This window comes from Haemaphysalis longicornis, unplaced genomic scaffold (assembly GCF_048455015.1).
Source record: "Haemaphysalis longicornis isolate Haplotype H1 unplaced genomic scaffold, Haemaphysalis longicornis Haplotype H1 scaffold_1, whole genome shotgun sequence".
NCBI lineage: Eukaryota > Metazoa > Arthropoda > Arachnida > Ixodida > Ixodidae > Haemaphysalis > Haemaphysalis longicornis.
In genome coordinates this window covers 414,183,368-414,197,444 of record NW_027526203.1, presented here as the reverse complement: position 1 = coordinate 414,197,444, position 14,077 = coordinate 414,183,368, and the positions used below count along the sequence as shown (strand labels likewise).

Genomic DNA, 14,077 nt, shown 5'->3' with positions numbered 1-14,077 from the left:
GTGTTTACCAAAAAAGCTGCGAAACGTCCAGTGTTCAACTTCAAGCAAATTGTTAAGCTTTTGGTGTCTCTTTAACTCTGTTACATGAATCTGTGACATATAGCCTTTAACTAAGTTAGTACCGGCAAGCAGTACCTGCTAATTATGACCGCACTTGTCACCTGTCAATTTTTGGATGCCTTTCGTTTTGCTTCGCACTTGTTACATGATTTTCAGAATGGTAGTGTTCCTTGGCACAAGGCTCTTCCATGTGCATGCGTGTATTTGTGGGCATGTCGATGAATAAAGCCATTCGTTTCAGCTGTGATGGGCACGAAGGAGATTGTAAGGAGCCGCTCTAACAGCCATGTGCTCTTCCCGCGTGTGCAGGTTTCTCTGGGTGAGGAGCTTGTGCTGCAGCATGCCAATCCGTCCATAACTTCTCCACCCCGGGGAAAGCACAGCATCAAGGGCCAAGGCCGCTTCAGTCCCAACCCCACGGGCAATGTGGTCATGTAGGTGGCCTTCCTTCAACTTGATATCCCTTTGTTTTGTTGGGCTTCTGCTAAGCTGACCGCTTTGTGTGCACTGTCTAACGAAATAATTACCGTGTTACCCAGTGCATGGTGCCACCACTATCGGCCTCTTTTGCTTTAAACAGCATTTGTTCAGCATTTGCAATTATAATGGAGGTGAGGAGGGGGGAGGTTGCGTTCTGGTTCAGTTTCCCTGAATTTGGTCAAGAAATCTTTGGGACTTGAGGGTGGCATGAGGCATGGCTGCCTGGGAGAGAGCTGTGTCCTGGAGTGGATTTGATGTCACTTGACGTCCTTCAACACATCCCCACCGGTTAGTTGAGGGCGGGCTGAGCAAGTTGAGCAAAGCATGGCATAAAGTGAAAGCATCCAAGTCTAGGCTGTGTATGTATTGTGCAACTTCACTCATGTAATCTGTTGCTGGACTTTTTTTTCTTGAAGCCCAGAGCCTTGGGTTGTCTATAATTGGTGGCAGAAGCAGTGGTGGCGTTGCTGCACCAATTATGCCACATTATGTCAGAAGGCAATTCCTGTTACATTTCCTACAATTCCTGCTGTAATCTGCTCCAGACTTTGATTTTGTGATTTGTAGGAGCAAAACTCAAAACTTACTGTACGGGCTCCTATTACCTTGCAATCGAGAGTGAAACTGTTCATAATACGTGTGTCCAGTTTCGTAAATAAAGAAGGTGGGTTTGAAAAACGGGGAAAGGAAAAAGTACAGGTAGCTGGGCAGTCTGCCTCCTGTTTGGGGGGTGTGGGGTGCTGTTTGACCGTAAACATGCTCCACTTGTGGTAAATAAGCGATTTAGTACAAGAACCTTTTCTCTTTTTGTTTTTGATTTGATTATGATGCACACTAAAAGTCATAGTGCAGTTCACTTTATTTCTTACATATTTGCCCAAATTGGGTGTCATGTGCCACTTCTTGCTATGATATAAGCGTGATTGCATAGGTGGGAAGCTCTACGTTCACTTTCCAAAAAGACAAAAGAAAAGGGGGCAGGACTGGATTTCCCCCTTATTTACATCATTTTTTTTTGGGGGGGGGGGGGGGGGGGGAAGGAGAATGAATGCACATTTAGTGTTTTAAACAAATATGATATTTATTTTAATGTGTGTGGGTAAAAAAGCAGTTACCCTGCATTTATATTTCTGTCGGTGTGTGTTGGGCACAACAAAGTGCCCATTGTAAATTATCTTGCATTCATTCAGAATACACTTCCAAGAGAAGAGAATTATTGTAGACACGAGGACTGAATAGGAGCCAGTTATCAGGGTGTCTACCAAACTGGAAAACAGTGAAAGCTGGGAATTCTCAGTGATTTTGAATAGTCTGGAAAAACTCAGGGAAAACTCGTGGAATTTGTGCTTCTATCAAGGAAAATTGGCTGTACTTTATGAAGGAAGCGAAATTCACGGTAATGCTGGCTCAAGTAACAGCAAGTAAAAAATGCACAGCCCTCCGAAGCCGTTGTTGATGGTGCCATCTGAAGTCGCTGGTTCCAGTGAGAACTAGCTTCATACAGCGTGCAAGTCACCTCCCACCCCCCTCTCGACCCCCTATATGCTCCTCTTGTGTTCTGGCGTGTTTCCCTGACTCCTGAAAGGCGTCTGGGAAAGCTTATTGTGGCAGTGTAAGGGAGTCGACAGGGGCAGGGGCAGTAGTAGATTTCAATCCTATGCTGGAACACTGGCACCATCTACTGTGGTTTCTAGTTAGTTGACGCACACTGTGAATCTCTGAGTTGTGAATCTGGCTTAATAAAAAAAGCACATTTCTCTTAATTTCCAGCTTTAAAAGTTTGCAGCTGTGTTTAAAATACGTCTTAAAGGACCCATGAAGAGAAAATACAAGTTTGTGTTATTCGAAAGATTTCTTGTTTTATAGTGCCCCCAGTCCTTGTCCAAATGCAAACGATGCTTTATGCACGAGGAAATTAATTAATTGAAGTTAAAATTTTGATTTTCCCGCTAAATCGTGCGTTTTCGTGGTCTGCAATGACATCACAGGAACCGACCGCTCTGCTATGTATGGTCCCTAGAAAGATATTTCTAGGGACCATAGCTCTGCAGCCGATTGGGAGTCCTTGTTTGCCGTTAGTGAACCTAGATAGCGCCACCATACCGTAGCAAGCCGTTTTCTGCCTTTGGCAGGGATCAACAGTTCCTTTTTCCGTGGCTTTCGTTTGTTTTTGACCGTATTTAAACCTGGCTTGTTTCTGTTCACGGAGAAAATAACAGTTCCTTGAAACAGTTCTCGCTTGACAAATACGGTCACGTAAGACACCGTCGCTCACGTCAATCGGCCAGTGTCATCTGCGACAACCCCAAAGCCCCGCAGTGCTGTGCATCTAAACAAACCATAGTGCGCACAGTACCAACAGCAGCATGCATCGGTACTTCTATGTTTACGTGTGCTTTCGTAACTTCCAATGTTTGTCCCACCATTCTTACTGATATAAAAAGAATGTGCCCTAAATTTAAGCGCAAACTGCATGTTCGGCAAGCTTATAAGTTCTGCCTAATTTGCATTTGCTTTTGCCATTCTCCGCCAATCCCAGAGCTGTCACATGTGACATCATAGGTTCTGTTGCGGGAAATAAGCTAGTGGGTCGCATGGCCATTCCCTTTTTTCCTAATTATGTAGCTTATTTGAGCGAAGTTTGCGTTAAAATGGTGTCAGTATGATTCTAACGAGCCAATCTTTTGAATGAACCAAACTTGTGTTTTCTCTTCATGGCTCCTTTAAGTATCAAATATAGACATTGTACCGCACTTTAAGAGTTACTTTTAACTGCAAGCCGACACTATATTCCGCTGCGTAGAAAGACGGCATGTTTCAGCGCTGTAGCTTTCGCTGTGTGCCAAAAGAACTTTACGTGGAGTCACCAGGCGGAGTGTAGTTGAGGTGTTTCTGGTTTCCAATGTGAATCCCAAATAAACTCTTCCCGCTCATCCTGCGCAGCGCGTTGATGCTAGAAGTATGGCGGCGTTAAAGGGCACACAGCGTGGCAGTGTTTAAGATGCAGGTGTCCCTTATCCAAACCAGAATAAACTCTTCGAAGCAGTGAACTACAGCATTGAGGCACTGAGTGCGAGCTGAGAACCAAGCAGTACAGTTTTACCACTTTTTCGATATTCCATTCATTGTGAAGTTTACTACCACTCTGTTATGTTTTCATTTTGAATGAGATAAAAGTTACTGGTATGCATTCAAACTTCATTATGCCATATTTTATAGGGTGCTTTTTAGAGGGTGACAGCAACTGGTGAAGTGGTGTCAGCCCGTGTTAACATAAAACAGAGTTCGGTGTCACTCAGGGAATTTATCAAAAAGACTCAGGGAAAACCTGAAAAACTCGGGGAATTTGAAAATGTCTACTTGGTAGACACCCTGGTTATAGCCAATGTTCCCTTTAGGAACAACTCGTTGCATATAGCTGAATGTAGTTCTTCTACAGGAGTTGGAGGTGCCATTTATCTCATAATCTCTGGTCGATATCCTTAAAGGCCAACTGCAACGAAAATTTACCTGCCCCGAATTCTGCATCAAAGTGTGGTATACACCACTAAAGTCTCTTGTGGCCTAATCTGAAACTCCACACACGCGCAGTATCTTTATTAAAACCATTTGAAAACACGCCACTTCAGCCGACGCAGCACCTAGCGGAGTGTCGCCACAACTGCCTGCCACTGCGGCGAACTTCCGGATGTAACATTAAATTCAGGACTCCCGTTCGTCCGTCACTTCCCCTTAGTAGCTCTTTTACGTGCAGCCTCAGGCGGGTGAGCAGCATAATTTGTGTTACATGAATAATTGCTTTCACGCGTTTCCGAAATGCGTGAAGCTGAAGAAGCTTTGGGTTTCGGAGACAAAAAGAGCAAATTCGAAGAGTGCTGGGGACGGTCGACGTGAAGCGCGCACTGTTTGCAGGCGAGTGTGGCAATTGCCCAGTGGCAGATTTCGTGGTTGCGACGGCCGCAGCAGGCTCTCGGTTGACTCTACAAGCACACAAGCCACGAGTACAGCCTACGTCAGACGGTATGCTGTTGTTGCAGCTGGTCGGGGAACAAATTGGTACGGAAGCTAGCTGTGCGGCGCACTGCACAATCATGACCGGGCGTCTCTGCGAGTGTGCAATACGCGAGGATGGCCGACTCGATACGATGTGCTGTTGTCGCAGCCGGTCGGGGAACGAATGGGTGCAAAAGCTAGCTGTGTGGCGCACTGCACAATCGCGTCCGGCACGAGGCGATACACTGTTGTCACTGTTATCGCAGCCGGTCGGGGCGCAACCAAGTACAGCATGCGGCAAACTGCACGGAATCGTCATAACTTCGTCATAAAATAAATAAAAACTGCCCTCTGTTGGCAACATTTCGCTCACCGGTTAGGAAAAAAAAAAGATAAAAAAGGGAGGCACATTTGGCAGCAATGAGTCTCGAGAAAGGTCACTGTTTCACGACGTCAGCGAAAACACTACAGTGCTTTTGCCGCTGCGTGGCATCATTATCTAAAGATATGGCGTGGGCACCTGGCTAACACAAATTTACTGCCTGTGTAAACAAAAAAAATAAAATTCTGGATTTGAACTTTGATAATATGACCTGAAACTGAATCCTTACACGCTAGCCGGTATGTTTCGGCGCTTTCCTTCAGAGCTAGCTTTTTTTCTTCTCTCAAACGCAAAATTGTTCGATCAACACAGGGCATATTGACTGTGCCAGCGACCATCTAGCACTCAGCACTGCCTTTTGTGTACCTATTTCCTAGCTCCCAGCTTCACCCTGACGGCTCGCGATGCCTGCGTCAGCTGCTCACACCGAAGCAATAATGATTGCATGAACCTCCCAACCCCTTTTTGCGCATGTTTTTTAAGTTTTTGAAGACACGGACGACACGAAACAGACTGCACGCGCGCCGTCCTCTTGCAGGCAGCTGTGGGAGAAACCGCTGGCTGCGCCTACTCAATTCCTGACTGATACGTCACTTTAGGCCGGCCGTAATGGCTGCCCTTTTTTACGAATTTCGGTTTGAAAAGAGCATTTTTGATTTTCGTTTACGATGCAGTGACACATATTTGGGCCTCCAAATTTTGCACATGGTGCCTTTTATAGTAATACTACCGGAAAATAGTGCATTTAAGAGGTCGGAAATTTTGTTGCAGTTGGCCTTTAATTAACCTCCTGCGTAGGAAAAATAATGGAGAGAATTATTCTTCTGCGGCTTCAGCAACACCTTGATGACACACAGCAAATGCCTGGCTCTGTGTTCAGGTTCAAAAAGCACCTGTGCACCTACGATATCCTCGTTCAGATCAAGGAGGACATACTTGCTTCTGCCACCAGGCACTAGCCCCAGGCCATACTGGCACTTGACCTCAAAGGGGAGTATGATAACATGTCACATAAGGCAATCCTCCATAACCTGGCAAAAACAGGCTGCGGGGGAAAGGATGTACAATTACGTTGCCGATTTCCCCTCCCACTGTAAATTGTGAAAATTGTGCCAAACTGCTCCAAAACAGCTTCATAGGCAAGGATTTGGATGCCCACATCAGTTTTGGTTGGGAAAAAGGCCGAGTTGACAACAGCGGTGCATGGCACCAGTGCAGAGAAATTTCTGTAGTGCCGGTGCAGTGTACAGGCACAGTTTTGCTGTGCCGCGCAACATGGCTGCACCGTCAGCAAGCGTCCCTGCGTGTTTACAGTCGAGCGAGGTGCTGGCATAGTTGTGCGGTAATCATCCTCGCCTGTCGTCCTGTACAACTCGAAGTTGACAACAATTTCGGTTGGTCAGTTCGATTCCTGTTTAGTCATTTATCTGTCGTGGTACTGAACAGTGGCGCTAACAAAGGGATGATGTTGAGAACAGGTGCCAGATTACCAGAAGTAGCACACCACAAGATTACCAGAAGTAGCACACCGCTGCGGTGTGTTCAGGCATGTGCAACTGATAGGACTGGTTACACGAGTAATAATAATTGATGTATGTGAAATGTAATTTAATGCCAAAAGCGAGGTGGCTAAACATAGCAACAGTACTCAAATTACGATTCGGTTGAACGTGCACCTCGGTGATTTCAATGGGGCGACGACCGCCACCTCGCTTTGTGTAGCTTTTGATGTGCTTGTACACTCGTTCGTACAGTGCAGTCAGGCATTAAGAAAATAATTCCAGCATTGAAATCGTAAAGAAAACACCATACCATGGCAGCGGCTTTAAATTTGAAATTTTTATAGTATTTTGCACTGTCTATGCCTGCAGCCTCAATACAATTTAAGGAGTTTGCAAGAAGGTAGTGCAGTTTGTACCTTGTGATACCCTGTTAAAGACACTTTCTCTAAAGGTTCGAACTGATTTTAAACTGTAAGGTTGTTTCAGTGTTACTGGTATTCTGAACTGATTTTAAAGGGTACTTCTCCCCCAAAGTTGCTGCAAAGTTGATTTTTAAGCTCCTAATACAATGTATTCAATGTCGTGAAGTGCTCCAAATCAAGATTATTCTGCTCCAAGCTTGAAATTTTGCTGCTCCAAAAATTGCTACCAAACCTGTCTGGGCTGTCTCACTCCTGCTTGATTAAAAAACTAAAGACGACCACAGAACAAGTCACTCAGATGCTATGCAGTGTGGTCAACAGACAGAGAGTAGGAGGGGGAGGAATATTTATTTCACGAGCGCTGGTGCTGCTCGTGGGGGCAAGTGGGGGGCAGGTGGGACGCCTCCCACCTGCCCGGTGGGGGGCGTCCCTAGTCCGGGATGCCCTGGCCTTGGATGGCAGTCCAGGCCCTCTTCACCATTGTGCGCTGGGTCCCAGGTTCCGGACATTTCAGGCAGGCCACCCACTGCTCTAAGAGAGGGAAGGGTTGGGAGTTAGGCCTGGGGTTTGTCCGCTCTCCCATACTTGATGGTATAGGGTGCCGGGTAAGGGACAAAAATTACAGGTGGCCGGGAGAACTGAAAGAGCAAGGCACCACCAAATTGGTCCAGGCCTTCATCCTCTCGTGCATTACCTACACAGCCCCGTATGTAGTTCTGACCAAGACAAGAAGAGCAACTCGACATCCTCGTATGTAAAGCCTACAAACAGGCACTGGGAATCTCCATACGTGCTTCAACAGCTCGACTGCTACAGTTACCATGTAAGTCTGAATGTAGGTCAAAATTTTTTACCAAAGAAATTGCCAAAAAGTCACTCCTCGACTTTATATACCGGTCATTGGCCTAATATTAGTTGTCATCTGGCAACTAGGGAGCTCATCGGGCCAATCCAAACCGCAAAGGCACCATCGCCACCACATCAAAATCAGACGCACCGCCATCTCTGTTTTGTGTGCGTACTATTTCTTCCTCAAGATAAGTTCAGGCCCTTGGTGCCAGTTTCCCACAGCATTTAAAAGGAACTTTATCAGTATTCCCAAGCCAAAGCAACATGTCCGACTAGTGCCGTTTCGATGTCTCCTAGAAGAGTGCACACTCCTGGTGTAAGCTGAAGGGGCACCTGTCGGTATGCAACAACGCTCGGAAGACCTTGTTTCGTGGACGCCGCGCTGTGCACCTGGAACTGACGTATGAGGTGGCAATTTTTGTCCGCGAGCATTGTGTGATGTCGCTATGGATAGATAGAGAGCAATGGTGGTGGTGGTGACGACTAGAGACAAATGCCTCACCAGCGCAACCATTCCCAAAACTACTTGTCAAGAAGCGGAAGCAGTGGCCCGTGTACTAGCTATTACTCAAACCAAGGCAACTATGATGATCTCCGACTTGCAGCAAGCCTGCAGAAGGTTCATTGCGTGAATGGTTACTCCGACAGCACACCACCTCCTGTGCAGAAACCCCCCAAACCAGAAGGTCATGATAGTTTGGGCCCTGGCACACCCCTCCTTTGCGGGCAACGATTTCAGCCACATGACGGCCTGCACACTTGCCAGCCAAGCCATGGAAAGCGAGCCTGTCCCAACCCCTGTTTTGTCCTACCGAGACATTAACTAGCACTGCAGACTAGAACGAAGAATCTATTCACCACCACACCCCCAATTAAGTAAACAACAAGGATCCACGCTTTGATTATTACAAACCTCAACACATTCCTTCATCTGGTTCGACTTCATTGCAGTATTTCACTGTAATGCAAGTTTGTCGGACAGACAGGCTCACTGTACCACATAGTTTGGGAATGTAGTCGAAATCCGGACTTGGCCACCCCCTTTCCATAGCCCCAACCTCCAGTAGTGGGATACTGCGCTGTCCAGTGCAGGGTTTTCTTCATTTACATTCTGTTGGGTTTTCATTTACATTCAGCAGTGCGTCAAGGTGTGATAGAAGAAGTAACAAACACTGTTTAGGGATCAAACATCTCTGCTCCTGACAGCGTGTTTTGATGTTCCCGTGGGTTGTTTTTCTACACTAAAAGCAGTTTTACTACTCCAAGGCATGCTTCTCCCTGCTCCAAAAGCCAGTTTTGTTGCTCCGATGTTCTCTTCTTGGCTGCTAGAAAATCCCATTTTGCTGCACCAAAGTGACTCGGGTAAATCACATCGTTGAAGAAGCCACAACACTATGTGCCATTTGACTGCTATCGACTATCGACTGCTTGCTTGTTCAAACACAGGCTAAGCATGCCAGCAGTGGGCTAAACTTTGGCCCTAAGGGCCCACAAGTGTGTTGTTGTTGCTGACTTCGGCAGACCTTTAAAGGGGCACACTGCTCTTAGAAACTTTTTTTTTTTTTTTTTTGCTTTCCTACCAGTTTAATAAAACTTCTTGGGCTTGCTCAGTTCAAAATAACTAATTAATTTTATGTAAAATTATTAGTTTTGGAGATAATTGAAAATATCTTGATTGTTCGTGAGAAGAATAGAAAAAAAAAGCTATCGAACAAAAAATTACCAGCCAGGCATGAATAGATGCTAGAAATTGTGGAGAATTGCAATGTTGGAAGCAGTTTTTTTGTATGGCAATCACATGCAAGTTTACATGAGTTCTACCTTCTAGATTTAAAGTACTCCTAACCAGTTATAAACAATACTAATTAAACAATTATGGAAACATGAAATGTAAAATTTGTTTTCCTTATTGCAAAGTTTAAATATTCAGCTTTGCTGCAAAAAAAAAAACAATCTTTTTAACAATCGTTCTAGCTCCACTACATGCTGGGATGTACCTCAACAATTTCCAAATGCTGCGATACCGCTCATGTTTAAGAAGTGGGAAATTATGGAAAAACTTTTTTTTATCAAAATCGGGCCTGTACGGCTTTTATAAGTACCTGGTTCTGTTCAAGTACCGACTTCTCAAAAGAAAAACTGTGCAAACCAAGAGAAAAGCGATACCTAAAAAAAAATTCTTTAGGCACTATTTAGGTCCCTAAGACTTATGTGCTCCCTGAAGTTAGTTGGTGTATCCAGCATACCTCGGCAAAGTTGGCGCGGCTCACTCAAACTCACTCACAATTTTTTTTCGAATCACCACTCACTCAATTTCAGGCTCAATGCTAAGCAGCACATCTGCGCTCACTCAAACTCAAACTCACATTGAGCGCAATACTCAAAACTCACTCAGACTCAAAACTCAAAAAGTACTCAGAACTCAAAATGTACTCAAACCCAAAATGTACTCAAAACTCAAAATGGACTCAAAACTCAAAATGGACTCAAACTCAAAATGTACTCAAACTCAAAATGGACTCAAACTCAAAATGTACTCAGAACTCAAAATGGACTCAAACTCAAAATGGACTCAAAATGTACTCCAACTCAAAATGTACTCAAGTCCTCAAAACTCAAAATGGACTCAAAACTCAAAATGTACTCAAACTCAAATGGACTCAAAACTCAAAATGTACTCAAACTCAAAATGGACTCAGAACTCAAAATGGAATCAAAACTCAAAATGTATCAAACTCAAAATGTACTCAAAACTCAAAATGTACTCAAATCAAAATGAACTCAAAACTCAAAATGTACTCAAAACTCAAAATGAACTTGGAACTCAAAATAGGCTGAGAACTCAAAATGGGCTCAGAACTCAAAATGTACTCAAACTCAAAATGTACTCAAAACTCAAAATGTACTCAAACTCAAAATGGGCTCAAAACTCAAAATGTACTCAAAACTCAAAATGAACTCAGAACTCAAAATGGGCTGAGAACTCAAAATGAATTCACAACTCAAATGGCCTCACAACTCTCTCGTGCTAGGAATTTACTCGGGCTCAGATGGACTGTGATTTCATTAGCATTCAGTGTTTTCAAATTCACGCGTGGTAAAAATGTTACGGGTGCAAATTCGGGAGCTCAAACTCTTGCATTCGGCACGACATGACACCGTAGCTCCTGTGAGGTCGGAAACAATTTTCGTTGAAGATTTAATACAGCTATACTTGCTGCCCATGATGATGACTAGCGCCGGTTGTACGTATATATTGGATGCCAAACTCTTGATGTAGGCTCCGTGTTCGTGTTCATGACAGAGGCAGTCCAGACTTGATGGTGTGCTAGGTCCCTGGGTCGAAACAAGCAAGATTGGGCGAGGGGACGTGCGCTCCCTGCTCCGTTCATTTACGTCAAAGCTGTTTAGGGTTACAGTTCCGTGCATTCTTGCTCTGCATCCTGAAAAAAAACGCCTTGTGTCAAAGCGAACCGTCCACGCGAATCTCTGAAGCGCGAGGCGTTCATGGATATACCTTTGCTGTTTTATTGCATAGCATTCTTTGCCGAGTACACCCCTCCCCCTATCCGCGCCATGATCTTGTAACGCCCTGCATATACACAAAAATGCAGATATCACGGAAGTTCAACCAGTAATCATTATAAAAGCGTAAATGTAGGGAATTGAAAAACTAAATGTTAAAAAACTAAAAAAAATAATAAGAAGAAAAAATATCGAAAATGGCGAACCGTGTAACACGGGAGTCGTGGATAGTCTCAGATTGGGTTAAAATTCAGAGAGATGTGGCGCTAAAAACAGTGGGGTATCAAATTGAGGGTCTCGAGGAGGGAAATCACGTGGGACAAACAAAAAAGTGCCTCGTTTGCTGAGGCACTTGTATTAGTTTTTATTAGCATTTGCTAGGCGGGTTGAGCTCTCGCAGCTCGGAAAAGCACCACGCTACCGTTCTAAGCAATTACCGCCACCGTACCCAGCTGTTAACTTCCAGCACGCACGCGTGTGCGTGTGCGCGTGCGAGTGCGTGTGCGTTTGCGTGTTGCATCAGTCATCTGTTCTTTCATTGTGTTTCACATGTAGTTGTTAGATAACGGCAGAGCCCGAGTTAATTCTTTTCCTTTACATTGTTATCATGTGCTAGTTTTTATATCTTGCGCTGATTTCTTATTGTAAAAAAAATCAGTTCGAGCACAGACACAACCTGCGCTTGCTTATTTTTCTTAAGTGTTTTCCTTCTGTCGCAATGTCTGTTTATGTCTTGGTGGCTCTGTTGCCTCTCTATCTCCTACACTCTAGCAAGGAGTTCATGTCTCACATGTAATTGGCCAATTCTGGATTCGAGTGCACGTTGGTACACTGTGGAAAGGAAATTACGGACATGAAACGTGGCCGCAAGGCTTATTCATAAACAAATGTGAAATTCGCCTTTCTGATAAGCTCTGATGCCCCCTGTTACCTATGGTCGTCCACAATTTCCACGACACCATATGTGTCGAAGGATTTGCTTGTTTGTTGGGACACTGGGAAAAGGAGGAAGTAACGTTTGAATGGCAGTTATTAGCAGAGAGTTTTTGAGGCTGGTGATTTAAGTTCGAGAGCTTGGCATGGCTTTTGTTTTTACCCCATGCCATCCTTCCTCGATGATTCACCAATTAGATGCCAATATATCTATTACAAGGGTTTTTTTATTACTAGGAAGCAATGGACATCGCTGGACAAACCGTCGCATGTATATAGCACAACTGCCTTACGGGTTGGCAAGGAATTTTGGTTAAACCCGACCCAGCACTTAAAGAAAGATACCTTTTGCTATATCCTCATAACTATAACCAGAAAGCATTTTTATATTTCTCCCACGTGATCCCCCTCGACGAGACCTTTAATTTGATACCCCACACACCCTGGCAGGATCATATGGAATTCATACCAGTCAAACTAACCATGACTCTCATGACTGTAACTAGGACGCATTATTTAAATGTCCGACGTGATTCCCCTAACTGAAACCTTCAATTTGACACCCCACATGCTTTAGCAGCCACACCTATTTAACCCAATCTATGACTCATAATGACTATCTCATGATTAGAACCACGAAGCCTTTTTTTTATTTGTACCACGTGATTCCCCTCGTCAAGACTGTAAATTTGATACCCTTCACGCCCTAGCGGGGTCACTTCGAATTTTAACCCAATATAAGACTCGCCATGACAATCTCATGGTTATAACCAGGAAGCATTTTTGTATTTCTCCTACGTGATTCCGCTCATCAAGACCATTAATTTGATACCCATCACATCCTAGCGGAATCAATTTGAATGTTAAACCAATCAATGACTAACCATGACTATTTCATGATATAACGATATCGCATTTTTGTCCCACGTGATTTCCCTCATCGGAACCTTCAATTTGATGCCCCGCACACCCAGTGGCGTCATTGTGAATTTTAACCAAATTTATGACCCACCTTGACTATGTCATGATAATAATCAGGAAGCACGTGATTACCCTCATCGAGACCTTTAATTTGATACGCCACAGGCCCTATTGTCATGAACTTGAATTTTAACTGAATCTATGACTAACCATGACTACGTCATGATATAACCATAACACATTTTTGTTCCGAATGATTCCCCACATCGAGACCTTGAATTTGATTCCCCACATGCCCTCGCAGCGTCATTTTGAATTTTAACCCAATCTATGACTCATTATGACTGCCTGGGGACTACAATCAGGAAGCATTTTTTTATTTACCCTGCGTGATTCCGTTAATCAAGGCCTTTCTTTCATTTGATACTTTACACGCCTTAGCGTCATCAGTTTGACTTTTTACCCAATCTAATGCGGTCATTATTCTGTCTAAAGGGGCGTTGCCCAGTCAATTCAGCTAATTCATTTGAAACAGCAGAAGGGACAGCCCCCGCCCCCTTTTCCCCCGGCTCTCACCTCTTCCTTTGTGACCCCTAGTATATCAAGTCAACAGTAGCAGGCGAACAACCAGCAAGCAAGCGCCGCCGTGTGCTTTTCCACAACCCTTTCCCATCCTCTTAGTGGATCCACCAGGAGGAAAAGTTAAGACAACCCTTTTTTATCACCGGTCAATTATCACACGCGCCCAGCCGCGAAAACTTGGTATACAGCAAGTGCTTAGTGTCATGAAAATTCAACAAGAAACTAAAAAAAAAAATCAGACACCCCCTCCCTCCCAACCGATCATGCGGATCGCGAATGGTGCCGTACCCGCAGGTGACCTGAATTACGAGCCAACAGCGACGCATGAAACTTAACAGCCAACCATAGCTGCCTGCTAGGCTACTCATATGTACTCAAACTCAAAATGGACTCAAAACTCATATGTACTCAGAACTCAAAATGGACTC

At 44.4% G+C, this 14,077-nt stretch overlaps 1 protein-coding gene across 1 annotated transcript in view; it reads left to right on the top strand.

The window, feature by feature from the left end:
* The window catches only part of LOC144155550 (poly [ADP-ribose] polymerase 2-like), a 48,795-nt gene that overhangs the window by 28,746 nt on the left and 5,972 nt on the right, over window positions 1-14,077 (top strand). The window contains exon 13 of the mRNA XM_077687067.1: window positions 370-494. Within this exon, the coding sequence (XP_077543193.1) occupies window positions 370-494 (125 nt within the window). The remainder of the gene's footprint in view (window positions 1-369; window positions 495-14,077) is intronic.